Source organism: Amphiura filiformis, chromosome 10, assembly GCF_039555335.1.
Source record: "Amphiura filiformis chromosome 10, Afil_fr2py, whole genome shotgun sequence".
Classification (NCBI taxonomy): Eukaryota; Metazoa; Echinodermata; class Ophiuroidea; order Amphilepidida; family Amphiuridae; genus Amphiura; species Amphiura filiformis.
Genome location: NC_092637.1, coordinates 37,584,237 through 37,607,713, shown reverse-complemented (window position 1 = coordinate 37,607,713; position 23,477 = coordinate 37,584,237). Strand labels below are relative to the sequence as shown.

General features: G+C 38.2%; 1 protein-coding gene across 1 annotated transcript; it reads right to left on the bottom strand.

Moving 5' to 3' along the window:
• Positions 1-4,871: 4,871 nt before the first annotated feature.
• LOC140162809 (carnitine O-acetyltransferase-like) lies at positions 4,872-21,358 on the bottom strand. Its single transcript, XM_072186114.1, is given in 5 exon segments — positions 4,872-5,624; positions 5,627-7,121; positions 7,878-8,054; positions 9,889-10,232; positions 21,115-21,358. Coding segments are annotated over 5 exon segments (2,910 nt in total). The 5' UTR covers positions 21,344-21,358; the 3' UTR covers positions 4,872-4,959.
• Between the last annotated feature and the right edge of the window lie 2,119 nt (positions 21,359-23,477).

The following is a 23,477-nucleotide window of genomic DNA, read 5'->3' as shown; positions in this document are numbered from 1 at the left end:
TACGAACAAATGGATGAGCGCTAAACTGCACGGCACTTTGAATCCGTCCGATAACCTAATGTTTGACTGTTTATAACTTGTTATGAAACCTTTGACCTTTTCCCGGGGGTGGGGGCACTTGTATTTCAAGTTGTATCCGTCCGCATACAAAAAGTGTTGTTGTTTCAGCCCTTTTTACAACATAACTCAAGAACCACAGGATCTACAAAAATATATCTGTGACCGTCTGTAACCGTTTGGATAATATTTTTAGCTAAATTTGGCACCAAGATGCAGACAAAAATCAGTTGAAAAGACGGTTACATTTTGTACTCATAAACTCTTCAAAATGTGTGCTTGTTCAATTTAGGCCACTTGATCGCTACCAACGGTTTTAGGTGTGTTCGTGAACAGTAATAGGCCTAGGCATACTTGCTTTAGGCCCTATATGGTAGGAAAACAACCGCATAGTAGCTTTGGGTCCATTTTACACGATAAAAATACTTGCTTAAGGTTCTTTTTTAAAGTCCTTGTACGTGGGTGATATACAACTTGAAATACAAGGGCCCCGGACCTTTTAAACCTTCATTTGGGTTATAGCACTTTCTTATCTGTCCCGTGCAACTGAATGATGTATTTTTCTAACCTATTTCTTCATAATCTTTAAAGTCCCTAGTACATAAATTTTGTTGTTCCCAAAAACAAAATATTGTCCCATGGGTGTGGGAAAGGTCATTAAACTTTACATGCGGTCAAATTTCAAACTTCATTAAATTGGATTGAAAACATTACCATTGTATTGCTCTGGTCATAAGGATTCAGAAAATGTATAGTTTTACATATCGACGATGTACCGTTCCTGAGTTATTACCAAAAAGGTCAAAAGTCAAGCGTTGACCTCAAAAGGGTCAACGTTGCTCCGATTTTGATGGAAATGGTGTCAAAATCTTCGTTCTGATAAATGAATTTCAATAATGCTAGTTGGCAATATGTAGGATGTTTCATTACCTGTATGTACACGTCAAAACATTTCAGGTTCAATGAGTTTCTATGGTCATTGACCTATTTTGATGCGAAATCTAAGTTACAAAACATCAGGATTAGGAAAAAATAGATTTGAAAAATACATCATTCAGGTGCACGGGAAGCCACTATTTCAACAAGACTACTACTATTAGGGACCGTTCACAAACACTTGTAAGGGGGGGGGCCTGATGCAAAACAATTTTATTGCGAAAATTTTTCGGGGCCCCCCCTTTACAGACCTCGAAAATTTCAGGCCCCCTCCCCCTTTTTGACATGAAAATTATCGGTCAACCCCATAGAAAAGCATATAAACTCAATTTTCCCAGAAAAATTTGTGGCCATTTTTTTTCAGGCCCCCCCTTAGGAGGGTCAAAAATTTCAGGGCCCCTTTTTTGCATCAGCCCCCCTACAAGTGTTTGTGAACGGTCCCTTACCTCAAACTAGCATATAGTAATTGACAACGGAGAGAGGAAATATTGTTAGAAATAACAGATGTTAAATATTTATACGTTTTAATTCGCCAATGTTCCGCCTTGAAATTCTTAATTTATACAGAGATTTCAGTTTTGCCCGATTTATAAATTCATGACTTTAATAATTTTAGCCATGTCAACAGAAAGATGCATAAAGTGCTAACTATAATTGAAGACCGAATTAAAAACACCAGTTTGCGTATGACGTTCTGTCAACCAGACCAAAAATGCCGTACTGCGCAGTTCAGCGACCAATCACGTCGCACCTTTGCACTGACGTCAGACGCAAACTAGTCTTTTTAATTCGGTCTGCAATAATATAAATACAGTATTCATTGCGTCCCATTATCAACTTTTAAAACAAAATTTCAAACAAGACACGTGTGCTTCAGTAGGTTCAACCACAAAGTCCCATTTAGTGATTCCAGCGCCAAGTGTAAAAAAAATCAAACTTGTTAATTGCTTAAATATGTTAAAATATACATATATGTCCAATATTTTTAGTAAATAATTTTTGTATATAAATAAATAAATAAATAAATAAATAAATAAATTTTGTATAGGTGAAAAAAACCATCCAATTTTATCATTATTATGTTTTCATAATCTTTTCTTGGTCAAAACATGACTTTTGGTAAATAATGTGATTTTTTGGTCAAAAATGTTATTTTGGGTCAAAAATGTGATTTTTGGTCAAAAATGAGCAAGTCAAAAATACGTTTTGGTCAAAAAATTGTAGAAAACAAAATTTTGGGGGGAAAAGTGAGCCTATCCAACACAGTCCAAGTTTTTGAGTCCAAGTGTTGATTATATTGGACTCTTCAACTCTGTACAAAGTATAGGAAGGAAGATTCTGAGAACATAATAATGAGCTGGTACATAAGAGCTGATACATGTCGATCCCAGGGGGGTCACTAAAATTAACCAATGTGGCCTGTACACCATCCGCGATAATCAACTTTTAAAAAAGCACCCTAAACAAGGATACCCTAAACAGGTAACAAGCGCCTGTTTTCACACGTACACCCTAAACAGGGATTTTATTCCTTGCATCCAATTTCGTACCCTAAAGAAGGATTGCTGTGCTATTTCACACCCTAAACATGGATCACTTTTTTAATCTTCAAAACAAGGATGCATGGCTAAATTCAGAGTGGGCTAAATTCACGAACTACAATCACTTGGCCTAGCGCACACCGGATGAGCCGAACGGAAAATTGTGAAGCTGCGATATTTTTGAAAAACCACATACTTTTTGAAGATCATTTCCCCTTTCATATTTATCTCTCCATCTGTCCAATTTACATAGGCCTACTTTTTCCGCGTATTAGCACATTGCAATTTTGCTACCCTTTTGTCCAATTTTTCATATTTTTAACACCCTAATACGCGCGTATCGTGACCTACAAATAACTACCCTTTTACGCGTTTTTATTATCGCGGATGGTGTACAGGGCACAATGGGAGTGACCCCCCCCCTCCCCGGATGTCGATCTCCATTCATCAGTAGCTAAATTCCTACCCACAAAATACCATTTACTAACATCCCTACCCCAATAAGTTAGCAAGTGACAATTTATGGAAGATACTTCTTTCCCTTGAACCTTGGGATGACATGCATATCTCTGACATCATTATGGTTAAGTAGCCAGCATAGATAACGTTCGGTTCCCATGCCCCAACCACTGGTTTTCATTGGCTTCTCTGTGCGCATATCGGTGTACCACTTGTAAGAGTCGCGAGGTACCGCATGGTGGTCCAGGGCTTGTTCAACTTCAGCTGCTGTGGCGTGACGTTCTCCAAGACCAAGGGTTTCTCCTAGACCAATCAAAAGATCAGCAGCCAGGGATTTCTGTCGAGTTGCATCCGTGTACATTTGATAAAATGGAACTGCCAGGTGGTCCATCTCTGTGAGCCAAACAGCTCCTCCATACATGTCAATCAAAACCTCTCACCTTTTCTGGTTACAGTGTATCCCATATCAGCCTGACCAGGAACCACCTCTGCGTAGCAGTCCTCAGATGGAAACATTGCAATGGCATCATCCACTGTGACTCGAGGTAAAGGTTTTCCATCCTGCATACTAGCAATGAGCTGCTCTACATGCTTTGTTGTCCCTGCTGCGGAAAGAATGATATGTCTATGAGATTTCAGCATGCTCTTGGTTAAGTGGTAGAGGTAACCTTCTGCAATTCGGATTGCATCGTCCATCTTACCAAGTAACTCGCACTCTACATGGTAGAATTGGTTCAGATGGGTAGCATCTGGATCTTCGCCACGAAAGCTTGGAGATATGTAGTATGTTCCAGAGAGGTCTTCCTGAAGGCGCAGAAAGTATTCCAGGACGAATTGCATGGAATCTGCAATGTAGATCTTTTGCCCGAGGAGGTCTACTTGAACCGGTAGTGAATCGGATCCCAATCCCATTGGAGAAGAGATGCAGTCTGTGGTAATGGGAGTCAGGACGTATTTGTATTTGCATTGTTGATTGAAGTAATCCACTGTGGCATGGAACAGTGTATTCTGTATCTGGAAGACATTGTGGTACCAAGGACTGCGGATTGCTGCAATTGAATGCGTATTGGGGTCTTCCCATGATCTGGGTGCATTGATCGGATCTGTTGTTAAGAGAGAATGCAATCTTTGGAGCTCACTGTCATCAGCCTTGTGACCATCTACAGATGAGACGAAACCAGTATAGGTCTTACTGTATTCTGCCTTGGAGGTCGCCATCTGAGATCTGATGTCAGAACCAAATACTGGTATAAGCTTTACATGTGCATAATCAATCTCATAGCCTTCGAAGATCATTGCACAATGTTGAGCTTTAAGACCTGTCTTGAGTAAGTTGGCCACTTCACGGGCAGCAGTGATAAGCTTCTTGTAGTCTTCACTTTCAAGGGCAAATATGTCGCTTGAAAGATGTCTTCTTGGGACCAGTACTGTAAACCCAGGGGTGTTTGGGAAGGGGGTTAGGAAGGCAACATGGTCATCATCTTCCCATACTCTCCAATGCTCCTCTTCATTACGCACAATTTTGGCAAATAGGTTGTTGTTCGAATCCGCACCATGGAAGGCATTGCTTACAGCTTCTTTTGATGATGATGATACAATGGTCTTCTTGATTCGATCAAGTTTCTCGTTGGAAAGTCGTGGGCCATTTTTTGAGGACACATAACCTGGGTACTCTTCTTTGTATTCTTCCTCTGCTGATGTTACAGGTTCCCAGACTTGGTCCAGACCATGGAGAGGCACAATCTTCAACTGCGCAGCAAGGGTCGAAGGCTCAGAAACCATGGCACATCTCTGCACTTGGAGTTTCTGTTGCAGCACAGGGGCGATGTCACGGGCTTCCATCATCAGGGCTTCATAATCTTCTAGGGGAAGTTGAAACAAGTCAGCACATTTCCTGTCTGATTTTGATGTGACAACAGTGACTCCTGGAGTTGAAGGATATTCATGAAGATGAACACTGCATCGCTCACCCTCTTTGATTTTCCAGTGATGTTCCTCTCTTTTCAGCATCACATCTGAGGCGATGACCACCATTTTTGTCCACCGAAGCAACGAACATGACTCCAGCGTTGAACTCAACTGCAACATTGCCATGTTTGTCAACTGCCACGATGCCACCTTGGTGATTCTGTAGATTTTTCTCAAGTGAATACTGGCAGGCTTCTGTGATTGAGAGACCTTTGTAGTCAATCAGCTTGGCAACATCATGAGCTATGGCATTTCTTAGAAAAGCCTCTCCATCTCCTGAACAAGCTACAGCAACCCTCTCATCGGCAAAGCAGCCTGCGCCAGGAATTCCTGTGTCTCCAACTCTCCCTTCCATCTTATTCATGACCCCACCAGTGGATGTAGCAACTGCAAGATTGCCTTGAATGTCTACAGCAACCGCACCTACAGTTTGGGGATGGTTGCCATTTGCTTTGGAGGATGCTACTTGCTTCAAATGCTCTTCCCGCAGGGATGTTGTGAAGTACTTGTTTGGTACTGGAGTTAGATCATTTTCTTTGCAAAAGGATTCAGCCCCTTCTCCGATCAGTAGAACATGTTTGCACTTGTCTAATACTAGCCTAGCAGCCTTTATTGGGTTCTGGACATTTTTCAAGCATGCTACAGCTCCAACCTTGCCTGTTTTCCGTCCATGATGCACGCTTCAAGCTCATGCTCGCCAGATACATTTAGCACTGCTCCTTTACCGGCATTGAATAGGAAACAGTTCTCCAAACTGGCAACAGTAGCCTGGACAGCATCAAGGCTAGATTCCCCATCAGCCAACTTCTTGGAACCAACGGAAAGTGCAGCCTGCATGGCAAACTCAATCAAACGCTTGACTTTGTCGTCTTCCTTGAAATCTTCACCAGCACCAGCATGAAGGACAAGGGAGAATGGGCGATCACTGGGGTTGGGCACCTGTAGGCTTTCCAGGGCACCCATCTGACAGGCCATAGCAAAAGGCACCACGACCTGCATGACTGCATCTATACTTTGCCTCAGAGTATCTAGAAACATTGAAATACGTTGTTGGTAAAATCCCTTGGCTGCGATCTGGATGGCGAGTTTGTCAGGTTTAACATAGTAGCTCAGACTAAGTTGATCTGGAGCATACACATTAGCAACAGCTGTTCCAACGCCTTTGGCATCAACAAAACCTGTGAAATACACCTCTGGTACTTGTAACTTCTTCAGGTAGGAAACGAGGGTTGCGTCGGCATTGGCATCGGCCATTAGGAGGCTACGCAAGGCTGCAATGTGCGGTCCAAATGCCTTCCCTTGCTTGGTTTCTTTTATCAGGTTCTTGTGATTCTGAAAAGCAGCTGCAAACTTTGGAAATAAAACACTATGCGGTTCTTTGGCGATAAGGGATTCGAGGAAGGCGCGTGACTGTTCAGTAATTGGCATGGTTGGATCACATCTACCATCTATAAAATGGCGCACGTGGGTAGGCTCTACCATCAAAAGGTTCAGGTTGCCTTTGGTTATCTGAAGTGCCAGTTGTGTAGATAGGCACATCCAAATGTCGATAAGTCGCTTTTCCCTTGTTAGTTTCAATATGTCAGGAAATACAGGTACGTCAAGCTCACTCACAACACGACCAGCATCATTGCCCTGGGCCTCCATATTCTTCTGATCTTCAGGAGATATCTGGAAGTCTAGTGCACATGCTGGAATGGGTGTCATCAAGTTTTCATCAAATGACAGATCCTTTGGAAGGTATGTCAGTAAATACATCAATGCAAAACCTACTAACGCATCTAGACCCGTGTGCTCTATTAAAATACCTGCTTTGCCATCCTTAAATACTACGAGGTTGATAGTTTTATCATAGTAGCGAGCTTGCTGGGGCACATTATTCCCAAGACGGGTGGCCTCTAAAACTTCACTTCTGGTGTCTGGAGCGGTTCTTTCCTCCAAGCTGAGGGCAAGGATTGCGCTCTCCATGACATTGATGGATTCACTTGCGCCTCTTTGGATTAGAGACTCACGCATACTTGCCCAGGTTGGACGATCAAGTGCCGTGAATGGAGCAATGCTGGGCGAGGCATCTTCGTGTCTAGCCATAGTCACTGCTCGTAGTTGTTGGTAGATCTCCTCTGCCGATAATGGCTGCCCATTTGCTTGGATGACATCGACCTAATAATATACAAATTATAAAAAATACAAGTTATAATAAATTGCAAATGTAATTTCAATGTTAACAAACATCGGTTATTCCTTCATGTAATTTTACACGAAATTAGGGTTAGGGTTAGTGTTAAGGTTAGGGTTAGTTTAGGGTTAGGATTAGGGTTAGGATTAGTGTTAGGGTTAGGATTAGGGTTAGGATTAGGGTTAGGATTAGGGTTAGGATTAGGGTTAGGGTTAGGATTAGGGTTAGGATTAGGGTTAGGATTAGGGTTAGGGTTAGGATTAGCTTACACGAAATAATTACATGAAGGATCGACCCAAACATCACAATCCGGCAATCACAACATTAGGTCTTATATGTTAGAAAAATAATTATCAAGTACGAATCACATGGTTTTATTTCAATCAAACTCATATCAACCATAAAAACGAATAAAAACAGCCGTCTCTCAACACGCGATATTCAAAATTTCCGCGCCGAAATATTCTAGAGCAGTGACGTCATGGTTATTTGTGCCATTTTGTCGACAGGCTTCATTGAACTATTGGGACGTCACTGCTCTAGGCAATTTCGGCGCGGGAATTTTGAATATCGCGTGTTGAGAGATGGCTGTTTTTATTCGTTTTTATGGTTAATATGAGTTTGTTTGAAATAAAAACATGTGATTCGTGCTTGATAATTATTTTTCTAACATATAAGACCTAATGTTGTGATTGCCTGACACTTCCTTTAATACAAAGGAAATAGACCAAGAAACATACCTTATAAGCAGACCCTTTATGTAACACGACAACGTGTCGCGACTCTGAGAAAGTAGATAAAGTGTCCGTCTCAAGTCCGGGAACTCTGCATGACGACAGAATGTTCTTGGCCTGGGTGGTTTCCAACAGTTCGCCCCGTTCCATGCCAATAATCTTGGTCATAAGTTCCGGTGTTGTCTGTTGTGTGGAAAATAATATGTATACTCTTTATCATATACGCCACCAGTTTAGGATACCTGAAGATTTTTGTGATTCTAAATTAGCCCCGATAGAGGGCAGGGTCTGAAGAATGGGTCATAGATATTTAAGCGGAAGCGAAGGAGCGTTGCGATTTCAATAGAATGGGCGAAGTTAAATGATAAAAATAATAACCCTTACGTGACCTTTGACCCCTGACCCCTTTCTGTGTAGAAGTTATATTAAGCTTGGGTCAGTGCTTCTTGTGGCCTAGTTTGATATAAAATTGGTCAAACTGCATGAACTGTGAGTTTTAAAAGATATCGTGCTAGATAGCCAAGCACGATATCTTTTAAACTCAAAGCGAGACCCATCTATTACATATCGTGCGAAAGGATCCATTCGATTTTATCATTATTATGCTTTGAGAATCTAAATTTTGGTGAAAAATGATTTTTTTGTTGTCTAAAATGCTTCTTTAGGTCAAAATGGGATTTTAAGTCAAAAATGTGATTTTTGGTCAAAAATGTGATTTTTGGTCAAAAATGTGATTTTCTCGATTACATTTTGTAACCGTTTAAAGTGGGTCGCTTAACAGTGTTACGATATCTACATGCATCATGTACGGTGATCGTGCAGAGACCTTCGATATCGGGTGAAATTGGTCACCAATTTCAGTTTGAGGGCGTTTAAGATCAAGCGGGTGTCAGATATCCAGAATAATTTGTTTTAAAAATGTGTATAAAGTATAGAATGGAAGATTCTCAAAGCATAATAATGGTCAAAATTGGTGCAAACATCTGGCACTAGTAGCATTTTTAATTCTATTAAAGAAGAAAGAAAGAAAGAAAGAAAGAAAGAAAGAAAGAAAGAAAGAAAGAAAGAAAGAAAGAAAGAAAGATAGAAAGAATAAACAAATTAAAATGTGTGCACAATCTTTAGTTATGCATTCAAAATTATCGCGCGCTCCGCGAGCATTATTTACACGTACGATCAATGTTTTTAAATAGTTTTAGAATTTTGACCCCTGTTTGACCTTAATTGACCTCTACCTACAATTGACCTTTTCGGTAAATCCCATAAGCCTTTGCGAGTACACCCTGAGACGTCACGCCGACTTGCAATGCGCAGTAACTATGTTCGCTAAACGATGAGCGCATCGACGCAGCGTGATCGGCGTGACGTAAAATGACAAGTTCTCAGGTATACGCGCAAAGGCTTATGGGATTTACCGAAAAGGTCAATTGCCAGAACTTTGAAGAGGACAGCCCAAGCAATTCTGTTCAGTAGTACCCTTCAGGCAAGTCACAAACACTTTCAAAACCTTTGTTACAATGATTTGGTCACGGAACATTAGCTCTGTTCTTGTACTAAATACATGATTTTTGTAGACGTATGACGTAAAATATTAATTTTAACATGTTAATTTAACGACTTCTTCAGGAGTTGGTCATATAACGCCTCCTTGAAGTACAAAGTGACAACTCGCGCGTATACAGCGCGTAAACAGTGCGCAGTGCTGCATCTCTGCTGCAGGTATGCGTGCAGTGGGGCAAGGGGGGCATCTGCCCCGGATATTTTTCTTGCCCCCACCCAGTTTGACCCCACCCCACTTTTGAAGGAAAAAACACAAAATTACGTAAATTTCCACTTTTTGCGGCAATTTTGCGCAAAATTTGTCGCTTTTGCCCCCCCCCTGAAATTCACTTTGCCGCCCCCGAATAAAATCAGGGTGCCGCCACTGTATGCGTGCCTTCAAAGTCGGCACAATGTGTGCGTTCGCGTCGGTACTTTTTTACTTCAGAGTAGACTGACTATAGGTAAAGTGTCTTACCTTGATACAAGCTGTTGCATATAACATTTTAGCCGCCCTCTGTAATTGGTCGCTGTGTTTTGGGTCGTCCTCCAACACGGCTGAGATCAACGTGGAGCTGGGGATTGAGTACCGATTTGACAGCAAGGTTTTCTGGAAACTCTCAGTGGCCCAGTTATCCTTGCCTTGGACTGCCCCGGTAAACACATGTTGTAATTTTTGCCATGTACCATCATCTTGCGATTTTTGAAGCCTGCTTTGGAAGTCGTCACTTTTCCCGTTCAGCAATTGGCCCATGACACGGCTCAGCTCACTCAAAGTGCATTCTACTTCAGGAGCAGGATATTTCAAAGTTGCCATGTTTGCTGTAAGATAAATTGATAAAAACGTTATCAGTTATAATATGTACTACACAGTTACGTCAAAACTGTCTATATAGTATAATTGTGATTGCACAAATGAAATTTGTAAAAGCAAACAACATTCGCATCTTTTAGTATAGATTAATTCATAACAATCTGGTTTTGAAAATTTAAACACACAGAATGTTAAACACTATATCAAGAATAATTATTTTTCCAGCCATGGCTTAATTCCGAATTGTCACCTAATTTGGGTGTACTTGGTCTTGGGTCCAATCTCTATCATGGAAAGTTTGCTATATCTTTCTAAATATAATGATTGTTTGTTCTAGATTTGTGTTTTAGCGTTTCATATTTGAAAGAACTAATGTTTAATTGCAACATTTCGAAACTACAAACCCAAACTGGGTGCTATGATGTACAAGATTGGGCTAGGAGTATGTATTTTACCAAGTTAGCAATAGGCATTTCCTTCATGTTGCCAATGCATGACTTTCTTTATTATACTCAAAAACGGATTTTATTATACATGTACTAGAAAGTTGTTTACGTGCATATAGGCTCCTTCACAGTCGGTTTGTGTTGTGTATGTTTACAACTGAGCCACATATAGACTGGGTTGCCGGGACTACCAGACAAAGAATCTGTTTTTTGACTATAATTTGGCCTCCTATCAATTTTACTGATAAGATGGCTAATTGATTTGACTATAATTTGGCCTCCTATCAGTTTTACTGATAAGATGGCTAATTGAAAATAAACACTTATTTTGTAAACAGATAATGCTCTGTGGTTATTTATGGATGGAAACTTATGAAATTGCTATTAATGAAATAATTAATATATTAAACATACATTTTGCTTTGTTAACGATTAAAATCCGTTCGCAAATAAGGTTTTTAGAACATTTTGAACAATTTTGCTCTATGAAAAAGGATACAATTGCACCCCTGCTGATCTGACTACTGATAAGCTGTCAACAAGCATTGACAAGTAAAGTGTGACCACTAATTAAACAATAATAATGAGCATTATCTGACCATTCCCTGATCTGACCAGAGCTGGGTATAAATAGTGCACTACTACCAACACTAATTGATGTTGGGAGTGACACTAGTCGTCGAGGGGGGGGATACCAGTAATTGGGGTAGATAGTGGCTTTGGGAATCCCTGGGATTGAGTAATCAGTCTTTTGATTAGGCCAATGAAAGTCGATTTTGAGTTGCCCGTCACCGCCCTCACTTCATTTTCTGACCCTCATTTGAATTCATTATTGTGACTATTTTTAATATACTTTTGAATCTCATTAGGGCTAAACATCCATCTTCAAAGTGAGTGAGTGGCAAATAACAACACATTTTACATTCGTGTTAGTCATATAACGAAAGGCAGAAAAATAATGAATAATGAAAAAGTTACCTCACTTGTTTTCAGAAATTATGTGACGGGAAACTCAAAATTGACTGTTAGTGGCCTTTATATGATGTGATTGTAACTACCAGTAAACTATACATTGCGAATAAATATATCTAAAATTAATTACCATGCTTCAATATCAAGGTTAACAGTTACTGATAATAGATAATTGGATTGTCATGAAATGTGGTTGATATGAAATCTCTTAATTAAGCAGCAAACATTCTTAAGGTTATCTGAATATAGATTGTTGGATTGTTGTAAAACTCAGAGGATGTGATTTCAATTGAGCCGTTTGTTACAAGTATGAATTAAATGTAGACCTATTTAGCACACATTTTCCAATTCAGCTTTGGACATGAAAATTTTGAGTATTTCCTAGTATGTCATTGGTGGTATTTACCAATAAATGCCAATATTTCGCACCCGGTTAGTTGTGCCAAACATTCAAATTTACTAGCTTTCCAAGTACCGGTACTTGCAATGCAAAATTATGAAACATGATCTTCATCCATGGCGTTGTCTTTTTAAAGACGTTTCTTGTTGGAATATATAAACAACAAATATATTATAGGCCTACACATACTGAAACCCAATGCTATTGTATTAATTTTGTTTATAGCATGGTTAAAGACTAGTGATATGCATGTACGTAGGAACATAATTCGTTACATCTGCACCAAAGCTCCATTTTTCTGATTTTCTGATTTTTCTGCAAATCATCATTATTATAGACAAAAATATATGAAGTTAATCAACATATCCAAAAGAAGGTAATTGTTTATCATGTGTGCAAATAGCTTTTGACATACTAGACTTTTGATTATTAAGGGGTACTACACCCTGTGGTAAATTTGTGACTATTTTTGCATTTTCTCAAAAAAAATAATAACACACTGGTAACAAAAGTTATGTATATTATTGGGGCAAGGAATCCAATTACTACACTGAAATTTCAGTGTCTCAAGACAAGCGGTTCAGTATAAATATGATAGGAAATGAGGTACATCCTAGCGGTACCTTATTTCTTATCATAAATAACAAACCGCTTGTCTTGGGTCACTGAAATTCCAGTGTAGTAATTGGATTCCTTGCCCCTATAATATACCTAACTTTTGTTACCACTGTGTTATTAGTTTTTGAGAAAAATGCAAAAATAGACACAAATTTATCGAGGGGTGTAGTACCCCCTTAAGGGCATAACATACACCCTCTTCTATCCTAACATCTAATTATTATCCTGTGAAACTCCTAAATGTAGATCCAATTGTCCTGCCAATTATTCTCTCCCACCAACTGCCAATTAATTTTCATGTGTAAGTTTTCTGGAATAGATGTGTAATGACATCAAAACATTTTCATTAACCTATAGCAAGATCGCTGCTAGATAACCTTGACCCTGCTTGAAAAGCACTATGACCATGATGACCACACACTGACACATGTATTATATTGTCCCCTGCGCTTTATACTCTAATAAGGTCAATGTGCATAGTAACAGGACCAGCGAATTTGCCCAATTTTCAATTTAGAAAGAAAGTTCCTAAAACATATACCGATTTTACCTTAGTCATGCAAAATCAACACAAAACTTCTGTTGTCGTCACACACCAATTTTGGTATTTCTATTTGCTATGACAACTTGATCGTTTTTGACATTATTTTCTGTTTTGTTCATACACTATCTAATAGAAAGTTAGAAACAACAACAAACTTGAACCAATTAATAAGTACTGGCCAGCTGTGGCTGGCCCGGTACAAAAATCAGACCTGAATAAAAATCTGAGGGAGTCCAGTATAAGAAACTACTACTTTCAAGTCCATGGCGGCATCACAGACCAATGGCATAAATAGAGAAAAAAGTAAGAAGGAAGCCTTGATCAAGGCTATTTGTTGATTGTCTGCTGTTTGTTATCTGTTCAACTTGGCTTCATAAGGCCAAACAAGAAATGTCTTTAAAAAGACAACGCCATGGATGCAGATCAACTTAATAACTTTGAATTGCAAGTACTTGGAATGCTAGTAAATTTGAATGTTTGACACAACTAACCGGGTGTGAAATATTGGCATTTATTGGTGAATACACCACCAATGACATACTAGGAAATACTCAAAATTTTCATGTTGAAAGCTGAATTGAAAAATGTGCGCGAAATAGGTCTACATTTAAAAGGGCATTTCGTGATCCACAGCCTCACCCCCACCCCCACCCCCCCCCCACTTTTCTCAACAAAAGTTGAGATTTTTATACCACTGGAAACCTCTGGCTACATAATGTTTATTTACAAAATATTTCTTGCAGATTAATTCGTTTTGCAAAGATATCGTGAAATTTGAATTTCGTTCAGGTATACCAGAACGAAATTACAACTTAAGTTTCCCTACATACACCCCCACTACCCACCTCACACACCTCTGCACCCACCCACCCCCATAGGCCTACATATTATTACATACCGGTAGGCCTACATAATATATTTATATAGAACGACTATAGCTATACATTTAGAAAGTAGGTCCTATAGCGCTAAATTAATTAAAAACAAACCAGAACACAAGTCTGAAGGGTGTATGTGATGAAAATGCCAACCCGCGATTGGGGGGGTGGTCATACAAAATTCACCTGGAGACAGGAGGGACATAAAATTAAAATCCCCTATAATAACACGCTAATTTTTCTAGGTTTGGACAGTAGATTTTCCCATGGACCTCAAGCGTGTATAAACAAACAAATAAATAAACAGACAAATGGTCGACATAATCACGAAAACCATTTTATCACCATGATTCACGGAAGCAAATATCCAAAATTCACGTTAATTTACCAAAGCACCCAAATGGGAGATTTGGGCTACAAAATCGCTAGTCGAGTAATCCTTGCTTTCATTGCAGAAGGGACCTGGATTAGAACAATGGAATATCGACTATTTCTGCTACTTGCTTTAGAGATAAAGTAGGCCTACTGAGCTGAGTTTGACAATTTAGGAGCATGACGGGTCACTTCATATGAAATCAAGGAGGCGCCCCACCTGACCCCCTCAGATTTGCTTTATATTTTAGTCATATTATGTTGTACCTGTAAAAATATTAAAAGTCAAATTGGCCCCAATATTGAAAATAAAATGGAAATAAAAGTAAATAGGGCCAATAACTACGCATCTAGTCATTTATTTTCAATATTGTGGCCATTTTGACTTTAGGAAGAAGGTATGGGCTACCAAAGATGAAATTTATTCAAAGGGCAACTTTTGGGTCCAAATTTAGATTCCCCTACTCCAACTTTAAATAGATATACCATAGAAAATCTGTATATTGAAAATGAAATGGAAATAAAAGTAAATAGGGCCAATAACTACTCATCTAATCATTTATTTTTAATATTGTGGCCAATTTGACTTTCAAGCCTTCCGAATTCGGCACATTTGCACTACATGCAATCATAAGAAAATGGTCAACTTTGGGCTTGTCATTTTATATGAAGTCAACCTATACAATTACTGGGACTTAACAAAGTTGTAATTTAAGACTAGTAGTTATATAAAAGTGATGTTTTATAAATTTTGAAGGTGGACCACATCGACTTTGGGCCCCTTGAAAATGAAAATGTTGAATTTGCAAGTAAATTTCATCTTCTGCACCGGGGGGGGGCACTTCCATGACAGATATGCATCATGTGCCTCGGGATAGACCCCCTTTTTCAAACCGGCTTGTACCCAATGACCCCCTTTTTTGTGTTTTGGTCCTACCTATTACCCAATGACCCCCTTTAAAAAAAATCATGTACTCAATGACCCCCTTTTTCTATTTCCTGCTATACCCAATGACCCCCCTTTTAATTCCCAAATTTAGGTGGTATTTTGTGTTCTCCTCCAGAAATAATGAGATTTTCACATTTCCAAGGTGGCCAAGTTGTTTTTACGCAGTTTGGCACTTATTTATGTGTACTTAATGATACTCTTTTGGCAATCCTGTACTCAATGACTCCCATTTTACTTTTTGTTACCCCAATGACCATCCTTTTTTAAAGTTTCATACCGAATGACCCCATTTTTATTCAGGTTGTGTACTGAATGACCCCATATTTTTGTAATTGTACATTTGACCTGAATGCCCCCTACTTTTAACATGGCCGAGGCACATCCCTGCCATTTCAGATAGGGAGTGCCCCCCCGGGCTTCTGCAATGTACTATTGTTAGGAAATCATGTTGTGGAGGGTTGTTGGAGCCGAATTATTTTATTTAGAATATAGATTTGCATATTTAATTCTTAAGGATTATTTTCTAAGTGGACGCATTATGATATAACTTTCGGTTGTGAATTGTAATACCTGACAATATTGCATGTCGCCGCGGATAGGCCCTACAGGTTTTAAGAGCATTTGAACTTATTTAACATGTTAGGCGACATTTAAGGGATCTGGAATGAGCGTTTTGAGCGTTTCGACAGTATTTTTTGTGGGACATGAGAGCACATCAGACATATCGAATTGCATTCTGAATATACGAAGAATGTCTTTCTGATATCAAATAATTTTCATTTTTTGAAATTCACGATATAATACAAATTTTATGACAAATTATTTGATATTTTTCACATTTTTGATATATAACAGTCCTCGAAGTAAATTTTATAAATCTAATGACATATTCTTGAAGAGTATGTAGCTGGGAGGAAAAGCCGACGATCAATTGAAAATTTTGACCTTTCATATTGAAGATATGGATTTTTTTCCCAAAAGTCCTAATTTTTGTTGGTGTTTTGGGAAAAAATCCATATCTTCAATACGAAAGGTCAACATTTTCAATTGATCGTCGGCTTTTCATCCCACCTACATACACTTTAAGTATAAATCATCAGATTTATAAAGTTTACTTCGAGTACTGTTAAATATCAAAATATCAATTTTAATCATTTGCCATAAAATGTGTATTACATTGCGAATTTCAAAAATCAAAATTATTTGATATCAGAAGGACATTCTTCGTATTCAGAATGCAATTCGATATGTCTGATGTGCTCTAATGTCCCACAATAAATACTGTTCTAACGTTCATACCCCACCCCTTAATATTATTAACCCAATAATTTTGTATTTCAAACAAAGTTGACAAGCCTATACGCACGGGATTTTAAGGATTTTTGTAAAGGTAAATGTTTTAAATAACACAACAATGTCAATTGCAACTACCGCGCTATTCCAGGGATAAGAGACCATCCCTGTGTTTTTTATTTATTTTAATAAGAAACCATGTTTATTGATGAAATTCTTGGTTCCTTGATCGACAAAGCAGCTTTTTGGATCAATACCGCATCAAATTATGTCGCTCTTCACCTTAGTGAATCATATATAGGCCTAGGCCTACTCTGCGATCGTAATAGCGCCATCTCAATGCATATTAGTAAACAGTAGGCCTAATAAAATCAATCGAACTATATTACTTTGAAAAGCCAAAAGGTTGATCAAAAAAAGCTCGTAGGCCAAGTTGAAGCCTATCAAAATCGAAAATCTTACACTAAATGACTAAATTTCACGCATAAGTTTAACACTAAAAAAAAAAAAAATGTATTATCAAGCATTATAGTTTTTCATGACATTTACTGAAAAATGAAAACAATTGCTTTTTATTTGGCCGAGAAAATTAATTTTACATTGAAACGGTGCAACTCAAAATTTCAAAACCAAATTCGATCGTTTGTATTGCCTCATTAAATGACCAAGTGAGCCTTGTACAACAATAGAAATCGGTTGACTACTGTAGAGTTCTACCTGAATGGGGCACTTGAAGCGGTATTTTAATTTATTAATTTGAAATAAATATCATAATATTTATTTATTTATGTCAATTATGTGAAAGAAAAACATGAAAAACCTTTGGTTTTGTTTTGAAATACTTGACGAGTTTATTTTACGTGGTACAAACTTGATACGTGCAAACATGGCAAACAGTGGCACACAATAGCGTTTGAACATGAACTAAAAGAACTTGAGAAACCAAGTAAAGTTTTTCTGTTAGCCAAGATATTAGGTTACAGATTCTATTGCATATCACATTTACACCATGATCCCTTTTATTTTTTTCTGAAAGAAAAATGCAATTGCTAATCATGAAAGTCAATTTTACGCGATGCAAGCTTAAGTGAGAATGTCAAAAGTGGCCCGACGATTATAACGTGCGATTGCTGCCATTAATAGGCAAATCGACATATGTCAATTTCGCAGAAAGAAATTGACATATGTTGATTTTGTCCAATAGGAGAAATTGTAATTGACATAAGTAAGCTAATTTACATATAATCGACATATGTCATTTCCAAGGATGGAAATTGACATATGTCCATTATATAAAACCACAAAATGTGCTGTTTGCGTCAACTTTAGTAGTGTACACTCTTAGAAAAAAAGGTTCCATTTAGAACCATAAAAGGTGCTAAAGCTTGTCCCGTGGGGAGCACCATGTAAGGTTCTACTTAAGAACCCTTTTGTGGAGGTTCTATAAAGAACCATGAAACAGGGTTCTATCTAGAACCCATTCAGGTTCTATTAAGCACCTTAATGGTTCTTTCAAGAACCATTAATGGTTCTTGCAGTTTGTCCCACTGGGAGCACCCTACAGGTTCTTGATGGAACCTTTTTAATGGGTTCTAGAAAGAACCTTATGGTCAATTTGGTTGACTGTCCTTCCATTGGGAGAATTCCAAGTTAACTTATGGATTTTCTTCTGGGGGAAGAGTAACGATGAGATTGTGTTCTTTGTGATTGTGTAATTTTGATGGCAATCTTGGGTATGTTTATTGGATATATAAATTAGCCTCCGATAAAGGCATGGCTTGAAGAATGTGGGAAATTATGGGGTAAAAGTTTAAAAAGCAGAATATATATTCTATGGTGTCAACGTGTGAACTTGCTAGATGGCCGCTTTACTGCACACTACATATCGTTACGCAGCAGGAATAATTAATTGAAATTCTCACCAGTGTATCATTGAAATAGGTATATCAAATAAATTAACTAGTAAGCTCACTTTTTATAAACAGTATTGTTCAAAAGGATAAAGTACAAAAACATTTAATTTAAAACTCATTTATCATGTGTAGGTATATTATTGCAACATAGGTGTGTGTTGACAGTCTGGAACCCGTTGTCCTTAAAATTATGGTTCTTGGAAGAACCTATAGCCATATAGAACCCACATTTTGCTATTTAGAACCCTTTTCAAGAACATAAAGAACCTTAAAAGGTTCTTTGGAGATGTGATGTTCCAACAAGAACCATTTGTCATTTCAAGAACCCCCTCTGGAACCTTTTTTTCTAAGAGTGTAATTAGCTGCGTACTGCTTCTGCATATCAGATTGGTTGAAATTGTTCGCACGTCATTTTTATGGTATAAATCGACATATGTCAATTTGAAGATATGTGATTGGTTTTGGAAAAGTTACAATCATATACTTTGAAAACTTATTTGATTTATTGTTGTGAATGAGTTATGTACGTTTTGCTCGAGAAGTCTAGCCACGAATGTGCTCACCGATAGCTTCACATTCGAATGCGCAACTATCGTGTGCAAATTCAAAGCTTGAGTTCTCGAGTAATGTAGGCCTACGTTTTACAAAAGTGTTGTCGTTTCAGCCCTTTTACAACATAATTCAAGAACCCCATATCTGTGATATTTTAATTCTACACACTCGCTATGAAATGATCAATGCAATTTTTGCCATGAGCTTACTAACATTCGTAAGATGCTGTAAATTACCAAATCACAACAGTTTAAAATAGTTGCTATAACCTTAAGACAAAGAAAGAAGACCATTCCCGACAATCAAATAACAATTTAATACCTGCTGAGTGGAAGAAGGGCCCAACTCCAATTTTTTACAAAAATGAGTTAGACCCAGCATTTTATTGCTAGCAGACTGTTCTTCCTTGTGTGTGAAAGTTTAGCCAAAATCCACTCTCTAAATAGTCTTCCATACTATCATGCATGGTTTTCATGGAAGAAAGGCCCAACTCCACGAATATTGGGTTAAAGGGGAATTTTGTTCATCCATGAAATCTACTTTTCACTGCAATAAACTTTCTTGCTAACATATTACATGCTCCTTGTACAATTAATGGATAATTACCAAATTTCTGTAGCTATTTACAATACATCTGCTTACGGAACTGGCACTTGCAGTGGAAGAAGGTCCCAACTCCAGCTCGTATTAAGACCTGTACCGTTGCCATGGAAACATCATATATAATTTCGAATGCATGTAATACTCTATGTTCAGATATGAAAGGTCCTCTGAAGATGAAATTTCTTAATATTACAAAAACAGTTTTAATGGAGTTGGGCCCTTCTTCCACTCAGGTATTCAATTTTGCTCTTATTTGGGTCGAGAGATAAGAAAGTGGAAGTTCTTATCCCATGCACCAATACAAAGGTTGTGCATCATCAAATATAAGTCAATATGCATACTTTATAGGTTGTCGCTGACCACTATGGCCCACATTATTCCATAAACTTAAGCATGTTGAACAACAAATCAGGGACTTTGCTGCTTCAAGAACGCACACCCTAGACAATCCACAAATAACCTTCGCAACCACTGAGTTTCGTGCGGGTTAGCAGACAATTAAGTAAGTTCCTTGTCCAAGGGAATTTCAAGCTAACTCAATTTTTCTCGAGAGCGTAGGCCTACTAGGCACCACCAGGATTCGAACCCGCAACCTCTCGAACCATAGGCGAACGCCCATAACTCCATAGTCGAACGCCCATAACTCCATAACCGTACGTCATATATAGGTCAAAATGTACATTTCTGAATCCTTATGGCCAGAGGATGACGATGGATTAATCACCTCTATGACTATGAGTATCCTACCAAATACGGCAACACACGATTGTAGTGCCTAGACTCGCTTGCCAGTCCTACACGCCGTGCCTATGTAGAGGACTGGCTTACGCCCATTTGGATGTCAATGGGAAATACACACTTAACGATTTGCGCAGGTCAGAAATTTGACAAAATTTCTTTAAAATGTCATCAATGTATATAAAATTGGTACCCACCTTATTGTGCTTGCTAATTAAAGACTCGGTTGAAACAAAATTAAGGATCGAATGCATTTTAGTGTCCAAAAGGCAAAATTATCGTTAAAGTCCTGCCAAATTCTGCACCCTTGCGAGGGGTTTAGAATTCGAATCGGAATAAAAAATATCCGATCTTTACGATCAAAAACACAAAATTACAACTTTAAACATACTATTGGCAAAGGACATTATTGCCAAACAATATAGAATAGAATATTCGACGTCAACTTCTCAAAATTTTTTGAGAAATATGCTCACCAAACATTGGGAAAGTACGCAATCCAATTCCCATTCAAACGTGTGGGAAACTGAAAGTGCATAATCCTTGCCAACTTTAAAACAATTTGCACTGATTGTATTGCCTATGAACTGATAATCTGAATAGAGTACATACCTGTGAGTCCTCTCTCTTCGGACAAATCCTGTGATGTACGTATCTGTATACCGGTATGATACCAACTGGTTAAGGTGTCTCTCTTGATATGAAACAAAATCAGTATAAATGCCAAATTATAAGGGTTGTGATAACGGAAGAAATCTAAATAACAATAAGAAAGATATGACCAATGACATGGCTTAAATGACCCAACTAATATAGCGCCAGCAACGATATCATATAACATGCTAATTTTTATAATGAAAAACAGAGATAAAAAAAAGACTAAATCACGGAAAAACAGTGGCATGATCGACGGGAATTATATTTAAATGTTTATTTAAAGACTAAATCCCTTCTGACGTCAGGGCAAAGGCGCGCTGTGATTGGTTGCTGACCTGCGCAGTACGGCTTTTTTCTGTCTAGTTGTCAGAACTTTAGACGCGAACTCTAGTCTTTTTATCTCCGTCTTTACACTAATCTGACGAGCCAAGTGATGGTAAGAATTCTTTATGCCATTAGGCCTACTGAAGTCTGACGGCACCAAACTGGTGTAGTAACTGTCCATTAGGTGGAAAATCCCTGCTTCAAAATCAATCTTATTATTGTATTACATTAAGCCTGCATCATTTCACATTCACATTCAATGGCTGCCATTGAGGTGTAGGAATTCGTGGAATCGGATTTGTCTTACAGAATTGCCAGATTAATTCTAATCAAGCTGGCACCTTTGTCCAAAACGGATGTCTGTGATTTTACATAATTTTTTGGGACTTAAAAGTAACTGAAGCTACTTGAAACTACTTTTTTGCTCACAGTTTTTGCTTGATAGTGACTCAATACGAAATAAATGCTAATCTCATCCAATCCATTCCATTTTGGAAATATGCCAATTAACATTTTTCCCCATGTGTTCTTTTTTGCCCCTTTCGGATATGTTGTTGAGGAGGGTGTCTAGAGTCACTAGCAAGCTAAAACATTGGTGTTCCATTTTTGTCTAGGTGCTTAAGGGATCTAAAATGAGCGTTTATTGCGTTTCGACAGTATTTTTGTGGGACATGAGAGCACCTCAGACCTATCGAATTGTATTCTGAATACGAAGCATGTCTTTCTGATATCAAATAATTTTCATTTTTGAAAATCACAATATAATACAAATTTTATGACAAATTATAAAATTTGATATTTTTCAAATTTTTGATATAGTAGTCCTCGAAGTAAATTATATAAATCTAATGATATATTCTTAAAGTGTATGTAGCAGGGAGGAAAAGCCGACGGTCAATTGAAAATTTTGACCTTTTATTTTGAAGATATGGATTTTTTCCCAAAAAGACCTTATTTTTGTTCGGTGTTTTGGGAAAAAATCCATATCTTCAATACGAAAGGTCAAAATTTTCAATTGATCGTCGGCTTTTTATCCCACCTACATACACTTTAAGTATAAATCATCAGATTTATAAAGTTTACTTCAAGTACTGTTAAATATCAAAAATATCAATTTTTAATGATTTGCCATAAAATGTGTATTAAATTGCGAATTTCAAAAATCAAAATATTTGATATCAGAATGACATTCTTCGTATTCAGAATGCAATTCGATATGTCTGATGTGCTCTAATGTCCCAAAATAAATACTGTCCAAACGTTCATACCCCAGCCCTTAAGTTGACTCGTCTATTTACTAACAATGGGCTATTCCAGAATCCAGAAATTAAAGGCACCCCCCTCCTAAAGAAGACATGGGATTCCCAATTTGTTGACCATTTTTTGGTCTGGGAATCCCCCCAAAAAAAAAAAAAAAGAAAGGTCATTATTTTCACAACCCGAAAGTAGACATGGAGTTATTATGGGGACGGGTCAGCGGGACGGATTGGATGGGTTCAACAGTTGTTGTGGGGAAGGGAGTAACACTTCGATCCGCAGAGCCAGGGGTGGCAATCATGTTGACGCCAAGGGGCAGCAAATGGCAAATCCGGCCCTGATACCAGCAAGAAAATCTCCATACTGCACCCCCCCTCCTGAGAAAATGGTCTAGCGACGGCCCTTGGTTCGTACGGGATCCCTCCGTTGCGAAGCGCGGATGCATACATTTTTACATGAATTGTACCGGTACCGGTACCTTACATTTTGAATTATACGCTAAAATTATGAATTTTAGCTTAAAATTATGTATTTTATCCTAAAATAGTGAATTTTACCCTAAAATTATGAATTGTGCCTTAGATTATTGGGGGCTAGGGTACTTCCCCCACCAAAATTATTGGGGCCGCCGCCCCATGCCCAGCCCCCCGGTTTATTAAAGTTTATTACACAAAACACATCAATTCCAGGAAGTACCGGGTAAGTAACATCTTCAAAGTATCTCTTCAAATCAAGTT